Here is a 24432-nt window from a genome sequence, read left to right as displayed (position 1 = left end):
CAATTCACTTATCAAACTAATCCCGTTAATAAGAGAGGGAGTATCACAGCCCCACCAGTACAAATCACTGCAAGTTATAAGATTTCTCAACGCTGTTCTGACATTTTCCATGAACTCATGCATCATACCTTTTCCCCTGGAGTAACTGATATTCTCCAGATGCAATTCATGTAGGCCGAGTAGCCATTGGGGAAGCCTGGCGAGGAGAAGTTACCGCTGCTGTCCTGCAGACTGTCCCCACATCCTATCCACAGAAAAACACACACAGACCCTCACATGAGGCTTGAGCAATGCAGCCAGTTCGTTTCTGCCTGAACACACCTAAGCCATTGATTCCAGCTGTACAAACAAACAGCTCCGGGGTAAATCCCCTGAATCGGTGTTGTAGAGGCAGATGCGTGACGCTGGAGCTGCAACACCGAATATGAAGGGCAGCTCTTTTATGTTGGAAGGCACATCTGCTGATAATAATCATACAACTCTCTTCCAGATGACGATAAGACAAAGGAATAGGAGAGTATGAGACGTGTCTCTGAGCGTCCTCTGAAAATAAACCTGGCCCACTATAAATAGCCCAGCCCTCTGGGAGACGTGATGCATTATGTACATGCTGCCAGTTAACAACCTCCCTTAGGCCGACTGGCACAGTGAATGATATGGTAAAGACTCATTCAAAACCAGTATGCTTGGCCTTGGGACGAAAGGATCACCGGACAGACCGAAGGAGGTTCATGCTAAGTGGGGGAGAGATTTACTTCTTTAAGACAGAAACAGAAAACAATTAAAATGTCAACATAAACTGGTGTGTCTTTCTTGGAAACCGTCATCAGATTACTACCACTGTGTTTACTTTACCCTGCTCAGCTTCAGTGGGAATTAGAACCCCCCCACCCCTCCCCATCTGTTTACGTTCATTTCTTCCCTCAGGGTCAGTGTGTAAACGCATGAAATGGGGAGGCGTGCGCTGCGAGCTCTGTGTAATAAAGCTTGGCAGGGTTGTGCTGATACTAAACTATTAACAAGAACTCTGGTGCTCTCCGGGATGACAAACACTCCTAGGAATGCAGGGTGAATGGGAGATCCGTGGCTCTTTAAGGGTTCCTCCTTTTTTTTTTTCCCCTCTGAGGAAAACGTGGAGACTCACTACCTCATCCCACGCTGTGCGCCACATCATCCACTCTGCTTCTCACTCACAAGAGTGAGACTGTCAGGGGGAAGGAGTAAACTCGGCATAGACGTTTATTTCTAAATCCCCACCAATGAGACCCATGTATGGCTAAAACTTCCACTTTGACAGTGAAACCACAGTAGCGAGTTCAGCTATGCTCACCATTAATACATGTATTCATCTCGCTTTAATGTGGTGCTAACGGCTCAGTTATCCTTGCCTGACCTACAGTAAAGTCTCAGATCTATTCAACAGATGGCTATCCTAAATGTACATCTGTGAATGTAATAAATTACATTTCAAAGAGTTGTTTTGCCAAACAGCATTAAAACCCTCCCTCGCATCTTTGTTAGCATAAACAAAGGGGTTGTGAATTTTTTTCAAGTGTATTTCTGTGCAGTTTACACTCTAAATGCATGTCGACTCAAAACAGCCATTCCAGTTTTTGTCTTGTCGAGACCAGCTGTACTGCTGAGTCTATCTGGGAAAGACTGATGACAAACTTCCTGTCCCTGGGTAGTGTTTACACTCTCCCTGGCTTGGGAGTCTCAGAAGCTGCAGCCAAGGAGCCACACCACATCAGTGGCAGATGCCTGGCTATTTCCTCGCAATGTAAACTACATCTGGAAAAGGCAAAGATCCTACCTACGTTTTGTTACATTTTATCATCTTTATTACGCCTTGTTTTAATTATGTTTAACATATTAATTTTTCTACTGTACACTCTGAGTAACTCCTTTTCTGCCTTTCTGTTTATCTCGACAAATGTAGTTTTCATGTGTTGCTAGTTGCTAGCACGTAGATTATCTGCTACTAGCCTTTTACTATCCACCACTGGCGGTTAGCTTAGCTTTTAGCCATCCACTGCTAATAAAGTTGCCGTGACGCTTTGACTTATGCTAACTGTGTTGCCCTTTCAGATAGGGTGTCTTTATTAGTAAGACGTGTCCGTGAGATAGAGCACTCTTCTCTCACTATGGCCACTCTAGACCCGTCAACCCCAGGCCTGATAGCGGGCCAACTAGCACTAGCGTTAGCATAACCTCCTCGGTGAGAAGGGTCAAACTGCAGCGTCACAGTACTACATGAGACACCTATTTTACTACATCACTACTTCACTTCAAGACCCCCCCCCCATGTTATTAACCTAACGGCATGTTACCCCCCTTAACCACCTCCTCACGCCTAAAACTAACCAAGTGGGTGTGGCATGTAGTAAAGTGGGTGTGTCCTGTAGATATTGCGACACTAGACCTACTTGTCGTCAGCATATGATGCAGTTTATCCTTGTCCCACGGGGCAAGAGTGCAAGTTTGAGCATGCCTCCAATTGCATGGCCCAGTTTGCAGTCACCCAAACTGGTTTTTTGTACTTGCCAGCCCTGCTGGTAGTCTTGTTGGCCAGTTTGCCTCTTCTACCCCTGCGGTCACTAAGCAACGCATGCTAGTAATAGGGGACTCCATTACCCGCTGGATAAGATTAGCATCGCCAGCCACCATTCCAAGTATATCCAGCTGCAGCCGCAGGACAAGCTGCACGACACACCCACTTAACTACATGACACACCCACTTGGTTAAGTTTAGGTATGCGGAGTGAGAGGGTTTAGGTTAGGGTGGGTGGGGTACGTGTAACATGCCATTAGAGTAAAAAAATGGGGGGGGGTATGGTGAAGTAAGTATGTCGTAGTAAAGTAGGTGTGTCATGTAGTACTGCGACACTGCAGCTGGGCCCTTCTCCACTGTTCATCCATCCATCCATCCATCCATTATCCAAACCGCTTATCCTGCTCTCAGGGTCACGGGGATGCTGGAGCCTATCCCAGTAGTCATTGGGCAGCAGGCGGGTAGACACCCTGGAGAGGGGCAAATTGTTTTTCCTAGTATGGCGAAGTCATAGGAGTGAGATTGGTTAGGGTTAGGCAGAGCCCTAGAAAGAGAGTTGCGGCAATGAGGGGTCAGAACATGAGAGGGTCACGTGGTTCATGTAGCCGCCGAATAGTTCCAAACGAAGCTTGGCAGGTCATTTAAATGAACTGCTTAGCCGCAATTTCTGGTAACTACTAACCAATATTTTCTGATTTTTACATTTATATATAGATATAGATATATTCCAACGTGACACATTCTATGCGCACTGTTTGGAACTATCCGGGCCTCCCATGATCTGCCAGTGCTGTTGGCCGATTGACGTCTACGGAGTTGACGTAACTCTCTCTTTCTAGGGCTCTGGGGTTAGGGTAAGAATATCAGGGCAAGCCAATCAGAGGCAGAGTGGGGCGGGTCATGACTTTGTCATCCTAGCAAAAAAATATCACTCACTGTTTACCTGGGGCCAGAGGGACCGACATTAAAGTAAATCTTAGGGTACTGGCATCACGTAGGCAGAAACGGGGTATCAAGGCACATGAAGCACACACTAGTTATAGTAGGATTGTTATTCATATCAGCACCAATGATGTTAGGATGAAACAATCTAAGATCACAAAGAAAAAACATAGCCAGGACTTGTGACGTCGGCAGAAAGGAGTCGGCATCGATTAGTTCTATAAGGTCCTTTGTCCATGAGGGGTACTGATGAGATTCATAATAGGCTAGCTTCACTTAACTGCTGGCTGGCTCGGTTCTGTAAGGAGCAGGGATTTGTATTTTTAGATAACTGGCCCTCCTTCTGGGGCCAACCCAGCCTGCTGAAAGCGGACGGCCTCCACCCTACTGGGGAAGGTGTCGCTATTCTATCCAGGAATATAGATAGTTGCTTATACCAGGTTTGACACTAGGAACTTAAGGCATGCAGGCTGTGGGCAATTAGAGAACCCGCTAGGCACAATTTTAGTGCAGGTTTGGAATCTACTAAATCATTCAATGTGTTGAGCCAGGTCAACTCTGATAGTGTAGGTCATCAGATTGATAGTGTAGTTTATCAGATTGAGACTGTCTCCTTCCCCCGCCATGTCATATGCAAGTTTTCTTGCACACCAAACGCTAAGTATAGTTTTGATATGCTTGGTTTATGTGAAACTTGGCCGAAACCAAATGTTTTCTTACCACTAAATGATGCCTCACCGCCTGACTACACTAGTGCTCATGCTGCTCGAGCTACCAAATAAGGTGGGGGTGTTGCCCTGATTTATAACTCTATCTTTAATCTTGGCTTGAAATAAATTTGAATCCTTTGAGGTGTTAGCCATGTCTCCCTCTGCAACGGCCTTAACAGCTCTGTCCAGGTTAATGGACTCCTGGCCTTTTACCTTGTTGTTCTTCATTCGTGAAATATCTTGATGTTCATGAAATATCTTGTTGTTCGTGAAATATCTAAAAACTGGGAGTACGGCCACCTGGGCCGTACTCCCAATTTGTAGTTATTTCACAGAATTTTGTCAGACCTTGCTACTCGTGCTGACAATATCTTACTCCTTGGTAATGTCAATATCCATTTAAATAAAACATCTGATCCTCTTGGTAAGACTTTTTCAGCAGTTCTTGATACCTCTGGTTTTGTTCAGTATGTGCACAACGCCACCCATTGCAGTGGCAACACTCTTGATCGGATTCTAGCACGTAGTGTAGTTGTTTCTAATCTGACCGTCTCTCCTCTTATATCTGCTGTGTCAGACCATTTTCTTATCAGATTTCAGGTGGCACTTTCTTGTCCTTGCAGCTGTAGCACCAATGTGTTCAGCACCTGTCATATCGGCCTATCAACCCTGATATCTCTTGGTGGTAGAATGAATGTCAGTGGCCCTGGCTCCTTTCACTGTCTTGACTGGCTCTGTCAATAGCTTTATTAGTGACCTAAATGCAACTCTTTCTAATCTTCTTGAGTCAGTGACACCTCTAAGTACCAAAATTAGACACCAAAGAAAATCAAAACCCTGATTCACTTAAACTGGCCTGTAGGAAACTTGAGCGGAAATGGCGTAAATCCAAAGTTTAAGTCTTTCATCTTGCGTGGCACGACTGTCTAAGTTACAAACGAGCACGGTAGGCAGCAAAAGCAGCTCGCCTAATCAATACCAATAAAAACAAGCCTAGATTTCTCTTTAACACTGTAGCTAAACTTACTCAAAAGCAACCTACTACTAACTAGAGATGCACTGATCCACTTTTTTTCAGTTCTGATCCAATTCCGATACCTGAATTTGGAAATCTGCCGATACCGATACCAGAGCCCTTTTTTCTTGATTATCATTATTGTTATTATTTTTATTATTACAGTCATTGTTGTTGTTGTTATTGTTATGTATAAGGTTACTTGAGGCTGTAGTAAACCACAGAGCACTTCTTATTTAAAAAGCAAAACATATACAAAAATGCATTAAATTTGAATTTATTCCAAAGCAATTTATTTGATATGTAGTTTAAGTAGCTTCACATACTAACAGATAAAAACTCCTTTAATGTGTTAGTCAAACTGTGCTTCTTTTTTTTTCCTCTCCAAATTACCCAAAATAATAATTTTTTTGTTTTTAGAAAAGGCCTATTTTGTAGTCATTTCACATTAAAATGCCAGAGAGATTTATATTTTTTATTAGTGAAAGCCATATATCAACATCGACTTATTATTAATCTGTAAAACCAACTGGAAATTCGTTGCTCCTGACTAACCTGGTGTTAAGGTGTCTGGTGACATACACCTTGTCTAGACTGACAGCACTGACCCCGTTTCCTGAAACCTTTACCTATGTGTACTGTCTGGTGTACTGTTGGTGTTGTTATTCTCCAAGCATCAACTGAATCAAATTGTGACAATAACCTGAATAAAGTGATGAACTTTTGTAAATGTGGTTCTTCACTTGTCCTGTCCTGTCACTTGTTACCGAGAGCCAGGAGAAGGTGGATTATAACATTGTCATCCTCCTTCTCCTGGCTCTTGGTGATTGGGGGTGGGGTCTGCCGCCACCTCCTTTCCATCACTCTGTGCCTCCTGCTCGGGCTTCGCTGCAGCAGCTGTCGAGCAGGTAACACCTGCAGCAGTGCTACTAACTCCACGCACACTGGGTCCCTCTGATACAATTACTATATTATCTATGGGTTCTTTATCTTTCTCCAAAATACTATGGAGTTTAGAAGAGACTCCTGATTTACATTTTGTAGGGTTTCACTTTTTTCCCTGCAGCCATCGGCCTCACCCCCCAGCAGTTAGTACTCAACTGCAGTATAAAAGGTTTTTTTTTTTGTTTTGGATTTTCCGCCTTTTTCTCCCCAATTGTACTTGGCCAATTACCCCACTCTTCCAAGCTGTCCCGGTCACTGCCCCCCCCCCCCGCCAATCTGGGGAGGGCTGCAGGCTACCACATGCTTCCTCTGATACATGTGGAGTCGACAGTCGCTTCTTTTCACTCGACAGTGAGGAGTTTTGCCATGAGGACGTAGCGCGTGGGAGGATACCACTGTTACCCCCAGTTCCTCCTCCCCCCTGAACAGGTGCCCTGACTGACCAGAGGAGGCACTAGTACAGTGACCAGGACACATACCCACATCTGGCTTCCCATCCGCAGATACGGCCAATTGTGTCAGTCGGGATGCCTGACCAAGCAAGCGGTACCACGGGGATTCGAACTGGCCATCCCCATGTTAGTAGGCAACAGAATAGACCGCCACGCCACCCAGATGCCCAGTATAAAACAGGTTTTTCAAAGATTTTGAATCACCACAACAAAAGGTCCTTAATCATACAGTCATAACTGTGCACAAAAATGATTAGGCTGACAGGGCCAGCAGTATGTGAGATTAGCAGCGGACAAATATACGCACACATGGACAGAAAAAAACTGTTTGGGGCACTGCAGTGGCCCACCTGGTAGACCATGTACCACATAAGGCTGAGTCCTTACTGCAGCGGCCTGGGTTTTAAATTTGGCCCGGGCCCTTTGCTGCATGTCATTCCCTCTCTCTCCCCTGCCTTTCCTTTCTCGACTATTGCTATCTAATAAAAGGTGGAACATGACCAAAAAAAAGAAAAGCGTTTTTCCTGCCATTATAAGACTTTTGCGCAGTGCCCAAGTCAATTGAATGGGAAATATGGGGGGAAAATAAGCAGCAACCAAGCTAAAAAATTCTACCTAATAAAAATGCTTTGCCTCTCAGTCTTCGGATGTGCAGCCTCCTAGGTGGACCTTCTTGAACATACAGTCATAACTGGGCACAAAAAATTTAGGCTGTTAGGTCCAGTAGTATGCGAGATTAACTGTGGATAGATACACACACACAAACACATGAGACCAAATGCATAACCCCTCCAGGCTATCTGCCTAGCAGGGATAATAAGTAATCTACCTACAGACTCTGTGATTCCACTTTCTTGTAAGGACTCTTTTAAGACTGTCCCTGTACTTTCATGCTTTGAGATTGTCCCACTGGAAACATTGTCCAAGCTGGGATTGGCAGTCAAACCGACAACTTGCCTTTTTGACCCCCTCCCTGCTAAACTTTTCAAAGAACTTTGGCAGTTCCTGGGTCCCCTGATACTAATTATTATGAATTCACCTCTTACCTCTTGCAGTGTTCTTACTAGTTTTAAAACTGCCATAGTTAAACCTCTCAAAGAAACCAAATCTGGATCCGGGGGTTCTCAATCAATATAGACCAATCTCCAACCTACCTTCCATTTCCAAAATTTTGAAAAGTGTTGTAGTTGATCAACTTTCAGCCTATCTTTCCAACAACAATCTCTTTGAGCAATTTCATTCTGCATTTAAAGCCTGTCATTCCACTGAAACTGCCTTCACAATAGTGGTGAACAACCTTTTGCTTGCTATGGATTCTAATTCCATGTCAGTGCTACTGTTGCTTGATCTTATCGCCGCTTTTGACACCATTGATCAGGGTATACTTTTGTACTGTCTTGAGAATTACCTAGATGTTTCAGGTCAGACTCTGTCTTGGCTTAAGTCTTACTTATCTGATAGAACACAACGTGTCTTCCATGGTAATGTTACATCTGATTTTTCTGCAGTGAAATGTGGTGTACCTCAGGGCTCAACTCTTGGTCCTTTTCTGTTCTCCATTTACATCTCTCCTCTTGGCCATATTATACAGAGCTACGGAATATATTTCCACTGTTAAGCTGATGATACTCAGTTGTATTTATCTGTCAATTTAGACAATCATTCTCATATCAGAAATCTAGAAGTATGCTTGTCTGCAGAGAAAAATTGGATGCCAGCTAACTTTCTTACTGCTTAATTCTAAAAAAAAAAAAAAAAAAAAAAACAGATGTTGGTTATTGGTCCTGCAAGACAGTCACCTTTACCAAGAAAGGTATCTCTTGACAACTGTGTGATCTCCCAAAGTTCAGCAGCCAAAAATCTTGGTGTTATTTTTGATCAATCCTTATATTTTGAATTTCACATAAGAGAAATCCGCAAGACATCCTTTTTCCACTTACGACAATTGCCAAAATTCAGTCTTTTCTGCCCATGGCTGATGCTGAGATCCTGATTCATGCTTTTGTTTCATCCAAATTAAATTACTGCAATGTCCTTTTTTCCATCCTGCCACAAACTAGCACTAAAACCCTTCATCTGGTTCAAAATGCTGCTGCTAGAATATTAACTAAAATACAAAAGTTTGACCATATCGCACCAATTCTAGCCTCCCTTCACTGGCTCACCATTCATGCTAGATCTGACTTTAAGGTGCTACTTTTAACCTATAAAAACACTCAAGGCAGAGCAGGTAGGATTTTCCTAAAAATCATTGTATAGACTCATACAAAAATAATCCCTCTCAATCATAACTGAGATTTTAAGATATTACAGATTACTTTTAAGGCTCTTCATGGCCTCTCTCCCTGTTATATCTCTGATCTCTTAGTACTGTATGTGCCAGTACATCATTTGAGATCCTCGGGCAAAGGTCTCTTGTCTGTTTAAGAGGCCTGCCTGAAAACTAAAGGGGGCAGAACATTTGCAGTTAGGGCCTCGAGGCTCTGGAAAAATCTGCCTGAGGAAATCAGGTTGGCGGAGTCAGTGATCTCTTTAAAGTCTCTTCTTAAAACATAATTTATCAGAGCCTTTCCTGATTTTACTTGAGTTTTGATTTTCTTTGAACTATCTTTTATTGGTTTTTTATAATCCAAATTGTTTTAATTTATTTTATTTTTCTGCCTTTATGAATCACTTTCCAACATGAATTTTGAAAATTGCTCTATAAATAAAGATTATTATTATTATATAATTATTTATGACCCACTAGATGTGTGTGGCAGTGTCTGAATCTGCAGAGATCCTGTCCTCTGCCCGTATTTTTTTTTTCATTGTTCTTATTTTGCTTTCTGGATGTTAAGCTTTGGAAAGCAAGACTATAAAAATGTAGCAACCAGGAGCCAAATCGAGATCGTAAGCACGCATCCAAGAGGAAGCTATGATAATGGCTGACACAGAGCCGAAAAGACGCAAATTTAGCAAGGCAAAACTGCAAGTAGACAAAGCTCCTTCCAAAACGAGAGTAGAGGTGCGCCCCAGTGGCTCACCTGATAGAGCACATACCACAGCAGCCTGGGTTCGAATCCGGCCTGGGCCCTTTGCTGAATGTCATACCCTCTTTCTCCCCCCTGCCTTTCCTGTCTCTCTCTTAACTATCATTATCCAATAAAGGCAGAAAATGCAAAAAAAGAAAAATCTTAAAAAAAAAGAAAAAGAAAAAAAAGAGGGGCGTCCGGGTAGCATAGCAGTCTATTCCGTTGCCTACCAACACAGGGATCTTCAGTTCGAATCCCCGTGTTGCCTCCGGCTTGGTCGGGCATCTCTACACAATTGGCCGTGTCTGCGGGAGGGAAGCCAGATGTGGGTATGTGTCCTGGTCGCTGCACTAGCGCCTCCTTTGGTCGGTCGGGGCAACTGGGAGGAATAGAGTGATCCTCCCACGTGCTACGTCCCCCTGGTGAAACTCCTCACTCTCAGGTGAAAAGAAGCAGCTGGCGACTCCACATGTATCAGAGGAGACGTGGTAGTCTGCAGCCCTCCCTGGATCGGCAGAGAGGGTGGAGCAGCAACCGGGATGGCTCAAAAGAGTGGGGTAATTGGCCAAGTACAATTGGGGAGAAAAAGGGGGGGGGCGGTATGAATCTGGGGTTGGTTTTCACCGGCTGGCGAGCACTGAAGGAGAGGATGGGGATGAAGAGCAACACGGAGTAGGCCTTTACACTGGGCTGTGTTCTGGCAACTGCGGCCAGGGGCCGTGTGCTTCTGGTGTTGCACTGGGGAAGAAGGGACAACTTTGAATGTTGTGTTTACAAACTGCGACTGACAAATTCTACTCTTTCTACCTTTAATGGGCTTGCCTCCTCATATCTGTCAGATCTTATACAGTCTTATGTACCTTCTCGTGTCCTCCGTACTCAAAGTGCAGGCCTCCTCTCTGTGCCTTGAGTTAAAAAGAAGTCTACAGGCTGCAGAGCCTTCTCTTACCGCACCCCCTTTCTTTGGAATAGTCTCCCAGCTACCATCAGTGAATGTGTCTCTGTAGACTCTTTCAAATCTAAATCTAAACTGAAAATCCATCTGTTCTTATTAGCTTTCAACTAGCTGTCTTATTTCTTTGGTAGCTTGACTTCCTTCTGAGCTTTATCACAACTATCCTCTTTTGGGAGGGTCTCAATTTCAATGTATATGTATTACTGTAGGTCTTAGCAGTAATCTCTTGTTCTTGCCCTGCCGACAAGATTCAGAATGCATGGCACCATTCACATGTGCCAATGTTGTGCGCCTGTCCCCTCTCTCTCTTTCTCTATCTCTCTCACTTTCCAGGACAATTTTTCTTCCTTTATGGACTGTCTGATGACCATGGATCATCTCTCTCTCTCTCTTTCGACCGCCTGATGACTACGGAGCCTGTTTGTGATGCGTCCGGTTTTCTCTTGGCCACATCTGCCTCACCTCTTATGTGTATGTTAAGTCTATTCTCTCTGCAGGGCCCCCACCGAGCAGAGCTGGTTTTGTGGTGTGGGGTCCTGCCGGCTCTTGAGTGCATCTGTGGGGTTTCCTGTCGTTGTCCTGGATGGACACAGATTCACTAAGTTTGCCTTGCACTCTCTTTACAAGTTTATTATCCAGCACATTTAAATTTACGACATTTTATGCATTAACTGTATGTATTCTACATTACCTTGCTCTGTGTAATCTATCATGTTACATTATAATTGTTATTTTTTTGTGTAATTTTTGCATTTGACACCTTTTGCATGTTTGTCCGTCCTGGAAGAGGGATCCCGCCTCTGTGTCTCTTTCTGAGGTTTCTCTTGTGGAATTTTTCCTCATTTGGGTTCAGGATCCAAAGATATAGAGGGTGTCGTATGTCGTACACTGCTGTACATTGTGCTGATTGTAAGCCCTTCAGGACTAGCTTGGGAGATTGGGCTATACAAATAAACTTGACTTGAGCTTTTCTTACAGTTCTCCTTCTCAGTGATTCAGTATGCCACACATGTATACATGTATAAAAGAATAGCAAAAAAAACATGAAAACGCGATGTTAGGTAGAATTATTTCATTTTGGTCTTACTGGAGCACTTGTAGAGTTTGCGTGCCTGTGCAATATCCCCTTTGCTTAGTCTGGTTCTCTGGCCAATGGGTGGTCGTACTCCGTTGACATCGTAGCGTGGCAGGATAGTGTCCAGGAAGATACCTCTGAGATTAAGGAAGACAGACTGCTGTTAGAAGCACATGACAACTATAAATGGCGTGCAATTCAACAGACTTTGCGTTCTTTGCAAGCCATGTTCGCTTGTGGATAGGGTGACTTACAAACTCTGAACGTTATCAAGTATTAAGAAGTGGTTTGATGCCGACGCTGACAGTTATAAATCCAGGCACATCTTGCATGTGTGAGCCTGGCGGACTGTCAGTGAAGCCGGAGCTGGGGGGAGGGGGGGTTTTACCTCTGGACGCAGCAAAAGAGCCTGCAGGGCACATGCTCACATTTACTTTGGATCAGCATTTGTAATCTATGACGGGGATGAAGGGCTGCAGACAATAACACGGCAAGAACTGACAGACCATTGAACTTGGTGGGTTGCTCACATAAATCACATTAAACAAAACAAACCAAATTGAAAAAGGGTGTACATAACAAAAATTTTAAGGGATCCAAGAAGTATGACAAAAGCCCAAGAGAGAAAAATTAGGTAATATTCTGAAATTAATTGACCGACATGCTGTCGCTGATCATCTCAGGCTGTATGAATGTCCTCTGAGAGCAGCTGTCACATGGGCCATTTCTGTGCTTAATGCTGACATTGCTCTTCACACACATGCCATTCAAAGGTAGAAAAATGAACTCGGTATGCCCTTCCAAGGAGATACTGGGGAAAAGGTCAAAATATAATATATAAGTTTTGAAGCTTGAGATTAGAGCCATACATTATTAGAAATCATTGCTTTATATGGCAACTCGGCTCAAAAGGGCTCTGCTGAGAAATTAATTTGACTGAGAAAATAACAAGATCATGGTGTCACAGATGTGAAGCACACTGGCGTCCGGGTGGCGTAGCGGTCTATTCTGCTGCCTACCAACATGGGGATTGGCGGTTTGAATCCCCTTGTTACCTCCGGCTGGGTTGGGCATGCACACAATTGTCCGTGTCTGCGGGTGAGAAGCCGGATGTGGGTATGTGTCCTGGTCGCGTTATTATGAATCTCACGGCACTTCTAGGCAAGACACGCCCCACGCAGCATTCAAGCGCTAGGATTGGCCAGTACATGTTGCCTCCGTTGGTTGGGTTGGTTAAGGTTGGGGCGGGGTTAGGGTTAAGGTTAGCTAGTCAAAGGCAGAGTAGGGCTGGGTCTTCTTAGAATCCTAGCGCCTGGACGCTATGCGGGGCGTGTCTTGCCTAGAAGTGCTATGGGTTTCATAATAATGCATCCTGGTCGCTGCACTAGTGCCTCCTCTGGTCGGTCGGGGCACCTGTTCGGGGGGAGGGGGAACTGGGGGGAATAGCGTGAACCTCCCACGTGCTACGTCCCCCTGGTGAAACTCCTCACTGTCAGGGGAAAAGAAGCAGCTGGCGACTCCACATGTATTGGAGGAGGCATGTGGTAGTCTGCAGCCCTCCCCACATCGGCAGAGGGGGTGGAGCAGCGACCAGGATGGCTCGGAAGAATGGGGTAAATTGTACAGATGGGGTACAAATGTACAAATGGGGAGAAAAATGGGGGGAACCCCCCCCCCCCCAAAAAACAGATGTGAAGCACAACTGTTGTGTGACTTTGTGGTGGACAGAATGATACAGGATTGTTGTCTTAAGTTTATGATTGAAAGTAGGACCAGTATTGACTGCACATTTTCAACTGAGTACTTCAACATTGCCATTCTAAAACAGACGCTTTTACAGTGCTAAACAGCACTTCTGCAGTGCTAAACTTAGTTAATCTGAACTAAGGGGCGCGCGATATGACAATATTAGATCTTGAACGATTAAAACGTCTCCACAATCTGCCTTCACGGACAGACCAGTAGAATGTGTGCACATTTTATCAGCTGAAGTTCCATGGCTCATACACGCATCCAGAGTTGTTCTCTCAGCCAAATCTTAAATCACACCATTTGCTAGTCCATTTCACACGTCCCCTAGAGACACGCCAATAAACCAATAATGGCTAATGGCAAACAGTAGGTAATGCCTTGGATTTCTTCCCTTACTCCTTTTTATTTGGCGACATGAATGACAACGCAGAGGAGTTGGTCCCTAAAAAGAATTCAACGTCGGAAATATGGAACTGGTTTAGATTTTCCAAAAACCAACATGGCGTAAAAAAACTGTTATTCGCAAACACTGCAAAGATAAGGTTCGCACGTCGGATGGCAACACGATGAACCTTTTTAACCACCTCAAAAGAAAGCACCCGAAAGGGTGTGCTGACGGGCAAACGGCGAGGGGGTCCCTCGCGAGTGTATTGGCTCCAACTGTGCAGCCAGAAGCCACGAGGCCAAAACAACTCTAACGAAGGCATCTGAGAAAGGCCCTCCATATGACGGGACAAGTAGGTGCTGAAGAGAGGTAACCGATGTAGTGTCATTTGACTTTTGATTTTCCTCCCATTTGTACTTGGCCAATTACCCCACTCGTCCGAGCCGTCCCGGTCGCTGCTCCACCCTCTCTGCCGATCCAGGTTTCGCCAGGGGGACGTAACGCGTGGGAGGATCATGCTATCTCCCCTCCCCAGCCCCCCCCCCCCCGAGCAGGCGCCCCGACCGACCAGAGGAGGCGCTAGTGCAGCGACCAGGACACATACCCAAATCCGGCTTCCCACCCACAGACATGGCCAATTGCATCTGTAGCAGTGGCGGCTAGTGCTTTTTTGGGGGAGGGGCGCAACTTACCCTGACGCAGCACACTGTGTGGACATTAAAGCAGCTGTCAGGTGTACTGCGCCAAGGTACGTTGCCCCCCCCCACATATTTTTAGCACCAGCCGCCACTGGTCTGTAGGGATGCCTGACTAAGAGGTTTTGTTACCTTGTAGGATTATATTTTTTTAAATCAGAAAATTATTTAGGGTTAATACTCCTGCCTGTGCCCCTGAGCAAGATAATGGAAAGAAGAACTGGAGTTGGTCCCCGGGCGCTGCAGCTGCCCCCTGCTCCTATACAACAGGATGGGTGAAATGCAGTGAATTTTGTTGTAACCTGTACAATGACAAAAATAAAGTGGCTTTCTTTCTTAAAAACCAACATGCAAAAAAAAAGGATCCCGATAAGATTGTGGATCGTGATCCTGCCTGCGAAAAAAAATCGTGTTATATTTTCGCCATATCGCCCACTCCTAATCTGAATCGTGTTTTCAGCTAACCGACAACCCAGAGACACATTGCAACACTTAACGTTGACACATCAACAACGGTTAAAAACTTTTACCAAACGATGGCCTTGTTCAGGCATGTTAACGGTGATGAAGCGCATCTTTACTTGCATTTTTGTGGAAAGCGTTTCTGAGAAATCCCACCTCGGATTGAAACCACATGGGCAATAATGACATGTGGTAGAATATGAGCAAGGCTCTGCGTTTTTGGTTTTCACCAATTTTCACCGATTTTTTAAAAAGGGGCAGATCGGTTTAAAGTGATTTTCACCCGGATTTTAAGTTTCCACGGATCCCAAGTTGTTCCTGTTCGTGTGAGGTTATGTAGCAGTATCCTCTTGTGGTGAAATTCAGTATGCTGGATGGCTTTGAAAAATACAAACCGAAAACGCTGAGCCTTGAATATGAGGGAGAGGCTAAGAGAGGTGGGGGGGTGCAGAAAAAAGACATTTTGCCAATAGTTGACTAGTGATGATGATAATGTTAATTTAAAAAAATAATAATAAAAAAACCTCAAAATCTTTAATGTCTTTCAAGTGTATATTTTTAGATGCACTCACAAACAGTTTTACCCCAAATCAACATATACGGTACAACTAAACAAGAGATTAATGCGTCAGTTTGTGAGTGAGTGAGCAGCCAGGTTTACAAGATGCTTCACATCTAAAAAAAAAAACATTTTAAAAAAAGTAGAGCAGAACAATAGATGCAGAAAGAACCTTTTCACACGACTTTCTCACTTGACACTTTGCTGCTTTATCATCTCGGTCTTTTTTTCTCAAGGCACTGGCTAGTGATGGCGAGGCTCCCTGGCCGTTCCCATGGCGACGGGCCTATCAACACCAGACATGTGCAAACAGTGCATCCCCGAGCTAACAGTTAAGACTGCCTGCCTATCTGTCTGTGTGCTTCTTGGAGCCCATACGCTGGCTGCTGGTGGACACCGCCACTCCAGCCGGTGTCAGAGCAGACAAAGGGCACACTGGCAGGTCTTTATTTGAGTTGGCCCTGTGCCGTGCACCGGGCCTTGAAAACCGTCTTCAGACCGGGGGGGGGTGGGTTGGGGGGGCTGAGTAACACACCCCAGACAAAAAAAAGCACGGGGATCAGCCTTGCTTGTCCCCAGTAGATACCTCAAAAACATTGACGGCGAGCCATGAAATCGTTCCAACAACACCCTCCGCAAAGGCCCCGGCTTCCCACGGTGATTTACAGTAAAACACTGTGCTAACACACCGGCTAACAAAGGAGGACATTGGTACAGGTAGATCAGCCAATCGGCGCTCGGGGAAAAAAGCTAAGCATATCAAACCCTTGAAATGACTTGAGAAAAGCTAACAGGAGCCCCCTTGTCTCCTAATACAGTTCTCCGAAACACCGCCCAACAATGGCAACCGTTACTCTCTCGCGTCTTAACAGTCCTGCTGATCATGGGACGAGACTAGCTTCAGAGAAAAGGGACGGCAGTAGACCTCAGAGTCCTGAGTAAAAACAGACCCGAGCACATAAATATAATGCAGTGCCGGGCAGTCCACGGTACAGCAGGCAAGGGCACCACCCCATATTCAACATCACGAGTTTAGTCCAGTTCTTGAGCTACTGTGAAAGTAGCTAAATAAACATCCCGTCTCAATTTAGCGCTTAGCTGAATGAAATCCAACGTGACAGAAAGTGTAGGCCCAACAACACCGGGCTCCTACAAACCTCTGACTTATTGCAAACAAAAATGCATTTGTCCTGGTGGGAGTCACTCAGATCACCAGACTGTTCTTAGAGACGTGATGAAAGTCCACTGGTGAATATTTATGAAAGAAAAAAAAAAAGGTGTTTCGGGAACAAAAAAGGTTGCATGTACTAAATTTTCTTGCATAACGGCTTTCCCCCCCCTCTCTTTTCCACTGATTTTCCTCATCCTGTACTGAAGCTATACAACAAAACCAAAACAAAATAAATCATGATGGAAAAAGGAGCATATTTCACTTCTATTCTGTGTGGAGCACATTCTTGACTGTATACACAGGGCCAGACAACCTTTTTCTGTACACAGGCCCACACCCAGCCAGAGCTCCTTTCACAAAGATTCTCTCTTTGCTTCCCAGAATCTGGTTGCTGCAAGTTCACGGCAGTTGATTTGGGAAGAGGCCCGTGCATCAAGCGAGGGCATTGGAAGAATAGTCTGTACTGTGGGGGGGAAAAAAAAGCACCAACGAAGAAGGCTGAGTAAGAACAAAAGACGAGCTAACAGCTGGTTCTCATATTAGAGCGAGGTAGTAATGAACACGGTCTGGGCCCACTCGTCTTCGGCTCTCACTCGCATATGCCCGGGGCTCACATCACACTAACATACTGCAGCCTGTCAAAAGCAATACCGCTATAAGAACGTTGCATAGTTGGAATGGCTGTCCGCGCAGCTGGCCGAAAGGTCCCCCCCCCCCCCCCCATTTTGTTTTTGCTCGAAGTTTTGTAAGGCGAGGCTCATTTTGCGTTTTTTTCCCCGAGGTGCAACAAAACCGAAGCCGCGTGGTCGTGGTACGTGCGTGTCCGAGTCAAAATGACCGGTCCTGTTGCCGTGCAGAAAAAGTGAAAGTCTCCAAACGCTGTCGTCAGAAAAAAGTTTGCAACACTTGTAGTAACGTTTTACGTCATTACAGCGATGATTCATAAGCTCAGTCTGAGTCAACGCCCCCAAGGATTCTACCCCCGGCTTTGCCGTCACCCAGCTGGTAAAACACACCTCAAATGAACTGCAGCCTAGACCTAAGCAGAGACTGGCACTGCCCAGAATGACACAGCATTTGTCACGGCTGGCCCGTGCCTCCGTCTGACGGTGTCACACCGCTGGACTACTGCGAACACCGAGACACGTGGAAAGGCTTCCAGCTGCATCACACAGAGACATAAACATGGGGTCAGCTGGTACACCGGGACACCCGGGCCCGCTCAAGTGGCCAGCAAGACACCTGTCAGAAAATATTGAAGAGGAGCATTTTAATGGAAAATGTTTCCACTAGAAGGCGTCCGGGTAGCGCGGCGGTCTATTCCGTCGCCTACCAACTTGGGGATCGCTGGATCGACTCCCCATGTTACCTCCGGCTTGGTCGGGCATCCCTACAGACACAATTGGCTGTGTCTGAGGCTGGGAAGCCGGATGTGGGTATGTGTCCTGGTCGCTGCACTAGCGCCTCCTCAAGTCAGCCTGGGCACCTGTTCAGGGGGGAGGTGGAACTGGGGGGGATAGCGTGATCCTCCCACGCACTACATCCCCCTGGTGAAACTCCTCACTGTCAGGTGAAAAGAAGCGGCTGGTGACGCCACATGTATCGGAGGAGGCATGTGGTAGTCTCCAGCCCTCCCCGGATCGGCAGAGGGGGCGGAGCAGCGACCGGGACGGCTCGGAAGAGTGGGGTAATTGGCCAAATACATCCATCCATCCATTATCCAAACTGCTTGTCCTGCTCTCAGGGTCGCGGGCATGCTGGAGCCTATCCCAGCAGTCATTGGGCGGCAGACGGGGAGACACCCTGGACAGGCAGACAAGCCATCACACAGGGCCAACATGCACACACACACACACACACACACACACACACACACACACACACACACACACACACACACACACACACACACACATTCATACCTAGGGACAATTTAGTACGGCCGAGTCACCTGACCTACATGTCTTTGGACTCTGGGAGGAAACTGGAGCACCCGGAGAAACCCACGCAGACACGGGGAGAACATGTAAACTCCACACAGAGGATGACCCCGGGGCTCGAACCCAGAACCTTCTTGCTGTGAGGCAACTGTGCTAACCACTGCGCGACTGTGCCGCCTGGCTGGATACAATTAGGGAGAAAAGGGGGGAACATTTTCAACAACAAAAAAAAAAGAAAAGAATTAAAGAGATCGATTCAATGCTTATCGGATGAGAACGTTGGATCATGTGAATGCCATAGGATATCCAAAAGAGTGCATTGTTCAGAAATGTCTATATTCCCCTATATTCACTTAATGTCTGCTCTTCACTGGCTTGACAACAAAAGTTTTCGACGAATGTAAAACCTCATTTCGGTTTGTGCCGATCACAAAGAGAAGCTATTTGCTTGGGATTTTCAGTTATTTATTCATCAGTAAATTGCTTTCTGCACAAAAGCCTAAAACACACAACCCAGAATGTTTTTGATCTGTTTCAAAGTTGTCAACTGTCCAAGAGTGAAAGGATGAGAAATTAGGCAGAACTCGCCAAACTACATTTAAAGTTTCCATTCCAGCAAACCTTACCCCGTGTGGGTGATCATTAAAAAGTGCCCTAAATTGGGCTGGGAGCAGCAGAGTAGATATTTTGAGGCAGGCATATACTCCAACACCTGGGAAAAATGAAGCCTTGCAGCAGACACCTAAGAAATAAAACTATAAGCGCCTGCAGAAGTCTGGAATGAGGGATCACGATACCAGCGATCAAAGCCTCTTCAAAGGGTCTTTTGGTGGATAATGAGGCGGTTCGCCGTATGAGGGGACGCCGTTTACAATGAGCTCCACAGACCTTTGAAAGTGGTGTGCAATAACTCTGCCGTGATGCAGCAGGGCCACGGTTGCTGGGCTAGCTCAACCTCAGGATGGATCGACTATTTTACTGGGACTACTGCTGCTACGCCAGAGGGAGCCTTGCAGAAACGCCTTAATTGGAACAGGCTGTGGATAGGAGCTCGCTTGTTGCAGATAAACACTTTCAATTATGACTTCCAAAACAATCAGTTGCCCTGGAAGGATTTGGCTCAGCTGTGTTTCAATAAATCACCATTGTTTATATTCACTGTACAACCAAATGAAAAGGCAAGCCTACAGGTTATGTCCACTGATGAGCCAAAACATCATGACCGCTCACAGGTGAACCAAATGATGATGATCATCTCTAAACAAGGGCACATGTCAAGGTCTGGGCAGATCAGATGGTAAGCCACCAATCAGTTCTTGTAGTCAATGTGTTGGATGCAGGAGAAATGGGCAGGAGTCAAGACTTGTGCGACTCTGAAAAGGGCCAAATTGTTATGGCCAGACGACTGGGTCAGAGCATCTCTGAAACGGCAAGGCTTGTGGGCTGCTCCCAGTCAGCAGTGGTGAGTACCTACCGACAGTGGTCCGAGGAGAGACAAACCACAAACCGGTGACAGGATGTTAGGTACCCAAGGCTCATCAGTGAGCGAGAGCAGTGAAGGCCATCCCGTCTGGTCCAAACTGACAGAAGGTCTACTGTGGCAAAAGTCACAGAACATTTTAATGATGGTTACAGGAGGAAATGTGTCACAACACAGTGCAGCACACCCTGCTACGTCTGGGTCTGTGTAGCTGCAGACCAGTCAGAGTGTCCGTGATGACCCGTCCACAGTCGAAAGCACCTACAATGGGCACGCAAGCGTCGGAGCTGGACCGTGGAGCAGTGGAAGAAGGTCACCTGGTTTGATGAGTCCCGTTTTCTTTTAGATCACGTGTACATGTGGGCTGTTTACTAGCACTGGAATGCACTGTGGGGAGACGACAAGCCGGTGTAGGGAGTGTGATGCTCCCAGCAATGTTCTGCTGGGAAACCCTGGGACCGGCCATTCATGTGGGTGTCAATTTGACACGTGCCACCTACCTAAACATCGTTGCAGACCAGGTGGACCCCTTCATGACAATGGTAGTCCCAGACGGCAGTGGCCTTTTTCAGCGGGATAATGCACCCGGCCACACTGCACACATTGTTCAGGATATATATTTGTGTTTATTTTCTACTTTATCTTTCTTGTCTTATGAAAACTCTCAGCCATAGCACATGAGTGTATGTTCTTAGTCTGTTAATGAGAGTGTTTGTGTATACTTGCATGTATCATGAATGAGTGTTCTTGATGTGTGTGTGTGTGTTTTGTGACTTTGACCGACTTATTGTACTGCTGCAACATGGGTGTTTATGGGATGCATTGTTGTCGGGTGCTGTGCTGAACTGTGTCTCTGTCTTTTGCTGTCTGGAATTACTGATGGATACATACAAATTGTGCGTACCGCACTACAGTAATAGTTTCCTGTAGCATGCTGCCTGGGGAATGCCCCTTGAGGGTTTTTAGGCAATTCTCTTTCCAATTATATATTGCGTCGTCTTTTATTTTTCATGGGTAACTAAAGAAACAAAACAGGCATGGTTTGACGAACATGATATAGTGTTCAAGGTGTTGCCCTGGCCTCCACATTCTCCAGATCTCAATAAAATTGATGATCTGTGGGTTGTGTCCGACTGACAAGTCCGATCCATGGTGGCTCCACCTCGCAACTTACAGGACTTGAAGCATCTGCTGCTAATGTTTTGGGGCCAGGTATGACAGGACACCTTCGGGGGTTTTGTCAAGTCCATGCCTCAGCAGGTCAGCACTGTTTTTGGTGGTACACGGAGGACCAACAGCATGTTAGGCAGGTGGTCATAATGTTTTGGCTCATTGGTGTATATATTTTATTGGTTGTGGCTATTGATTCTATTATGTTTGAAAAACAAAACTGCACAAGACACTAGTTTGGCTACAAAGACAGACAAATCTTCAAAGGCAACAACTCAACCAGGAGTGAAAAAGACAGACATGTGATTCTGCATACCGGGCCATACATGGAAATACAAACAAACAGGAATGTTTTTAACATGTTAGATCAGGCGCCCAAATCCATTCTTTTCTTTTCTTTTTTTTTTAAATTTCCCACCTTTTCACCCCAATTGAACTTGGCCAATTACCCCACTTTTCTGAGCCATCCCAGTCACCGCTCCACCCCCTCTGTCGATCCGGGGAGGGCTGCAGACTACCACATGCCTCCTCTGATACATGTGGGGTCATCGGCCGCTTCTGTCCACCAGACAGTGAGGAGTTTCACTGGGGAGATGTAGCGGGTGGGAGGATCATGCTGTTCCCCCCTAGTCCCCCCCCCCGAACAGGTGCCCCAACCGACCAGAGAAGGCGCTAGTGCATCGACCAGGACACATACCCACATCTGGCTTCCCACCCACAGACACGGCCAACTGTGTCTGTGGGGATGCCTGACCAAGCCGGAGGTAATGCGGGGATTCGAACCGGCGATGCCCATGTTGGTAGACAACGGAATAGACCACTACGCTACCCGGACGCTGCCAAATGCATTATTTTCTATCCTTCAGTAATCTTACTCAGGCACAGGCAACGTAATCCTGTCCAAATATTAAACACATTACACCAGCGCACCTCCAATCTCTCTAAACCATCTTAAAATGACAGTTCACAGGGTTCAAAGATCCCTCCACAATAAACCTGCACAAGAGAAGAAAATGGACAAATATCAACAAGAAAGGACACATATCAAAGTTGGTACTTTTCGCAGTCAAATCTCTCAAATGGCAAATCTCCATGTCCATGTATTAAAACCCATCCAGTGAGGAGACCATCCAGATGCAGAGAAATTTCAGTACCATCTGGCCTTTGACAAGACATGAGTAATTTATGTCCCCGGGCTTTAAGCTGCGACACTGCACTTATTTAACAATTAGGAAACATTTTACATCACATTGAAATATTCTTTCTTAATCCAACAATCTGTGTCTGACCCACTACAGTCAGGGTGCTATGTAGTAATTGAATGGAAAAGACGACGTGATGGGTTTAAAATGTTACGGTTAGACCGGCAAACAGCGAAATCTGACCCGAACTAAGCCTCGCTTCTATGTCTGTTGTGTATAGAGTGGAACTTGGCTTGGCTCATACCTGGAGAATGTATTCCTGGCGTAGTGCATGATGCTGTCAAAGTCATAGACTTCTCCCAGAGAGTCTACTTCTCCTGGCTCCATTTTCAAAAAGTTATACTCCTGTCCTGTGGGGGGAGGGAGGGGGGGGGTGAAGGAAGGAAAAAAAAAAGCCCAGTCTGAAATATGAAGCTGAGTCATACTGTGCATCCGTATGTATGTCAGAGGTCAGCGGCTACGGTTAATTCCTGCTGAGCAGAAAAAAAAAACTTAATGTGGGCATGGATACTGACAAACACCTCGGTATTTGGTTCATTAACTTGCTCGCAATGCTACCAGTCTCTCTACCGTCACAAATATTTGTATTTTTCTAATTAATCTACAGTCCAATGAGAGCAGAGAAAAATAAATTGGCAAAAAACTGACTGAAATGATCTCCTAAAAAGACATTTAAGTGTTTACAGTTGGTAGACCGGATCTAGAAATAAACTGTTTACATGAAATTCTACAAGATGGGGAAGAGCGCTTGAAGGGGGGGGGGTGGTGGTATTATTTTGCAATTTCAAGTTTGGCCCCATCTGTGTCCATCTATGCACGGATTTTAATCAGTTGTCCCACTCCATGTTTCCCCATGGCTGCCGAGGGTCACCGTGAGACCAGCAGGTCTACCTGGTTGAATGTTGTCCCTGATAATGCTGACGTGTTCGTCCCGATCGGGCCGCGTGTGTTCGTGCCAGAAGCCGATCACGTGGCCCAATTCATGAACAACAATGCCAAACTTGTCACAGTTCTTCCCGATGGATATGGCCTGGGGGCCCCCGCCCCTGCGACCTACATAGGAGCAGCACCTATGAACCGGCAGACAGGCACACAGACACACACATAGACACACACACACACATACAGACAAAAAGGGCAAGGTTAAGTGTGCCAAGAAATACTATCCTGTAGCTTAAACCTCTATATTCACTCAAAAAAAAAAAATTATTCCACTAACAAGCGAACGGAAACCACAGAGTGTAGACAAACAAGTCATATTCAGTAGGAATGTCTGCACCGGGTCTGGGTCACATGTGATGCCGACAAGCTTTTACTTCTTTATTTCAAAAGCATGCTCTGTGGGTATTGAACCGAGTTTTAACCATCTTCCCAACAACCTCTGTACTGTTTTACAGGCGAACCCGATGAGGTGACCCATCATCCATACGTTACAGCTGGGACATTCATTCATGTGCGTGCCAATGTAAACGCCGAGTGTGACGGTGTTGCTTGCTGACTGCAGGGCTTCATCGCAGCGTGACTTGAAAGGTTCGGTGTGGGAGTTTGGTGGACGGGCGCACACATTGAGCCCCTGTGGGCCAGCCAGCCGCTCTCTAATTACCGAGCGCCCGGCTCGCCTCTCCTGAGACACGCCTTGAACTTTGCACAGGGCAGATGGGGACCTGCTGAATATGCAGCAGGGCCAAAACCTTCCCACCGCTAACCACTGCCGCCTGCGTGGATAATGTCATCCCTGTTTCCCCGAGAGGCTGGCTACCAGGCTAAAAATGGCTATCAACAGTTGGCTGGAAAAAGTTAATTTTTGTGTGCTGCGTCTGCATTCTGGTACTGTTTTTATGGTTAGCCATACATGTGAGCGGTATAGCATGAACCGTGTGGAGCCATGGTTTAGATCTGAGTTTGCCTAAACATGTTCGGAGATAAAAAGAAAACACGGCCGAAGGGGGAAAACTTT

At 45.8% G+C, this 24432-nt stretch overlaps 1 protein-coding gene across 2 annotated transcripts in view; it reads right to left on the bottom strand.

Moving 5' to 3' along the window:
- The window catches only part of bmp1a (bone morphogenetic protein 1a), a 51577-nt gene that overhangs the window by 13711 nt on the left and 13434 nt on the right, over positions 1-24432 (bottom strand). For both annotated transcript variants that reach the window (XM_056282071.1, XM_056282078.1), the window contains exons 5-8: positions 23367-23545; positions 22720-22825; positions 11672-11796; positions 129-244 (exon numbers count right to left, since the gene is read on the bottom strand). In XM_056282071.1, the coding sequence (XP_056138046.1) occupies positions 129-244; positions 11672-11796; positions 22720-22825; positions 23367-23545 (526 nt within the window). The remainder of the gene's footprint in view (positions 1-128; positions 245-11671; positions 11797-22719; positions 22826-23366; positions 23546-24432) is intronic.

This window comes from Lampris incognitus, chromosome 1 (genome assembly GCF_029633865.1).
Source record: "Lampris incognitus isolate fLamInc1 chromosome 1, fLamInc1.hap2, whole genome shotgun sequence".
Taxonomy (NCBI): Eukaryota; Metazoa; Chordata; class Actinopteri; order Lampriformes; family Lampridae; genus Lampris; species Lampris incognitus.
Note: the sequence above shows the minus strand (reverse complement) of the source record. Positions and strands in the feature narration are given on the sequence as shown.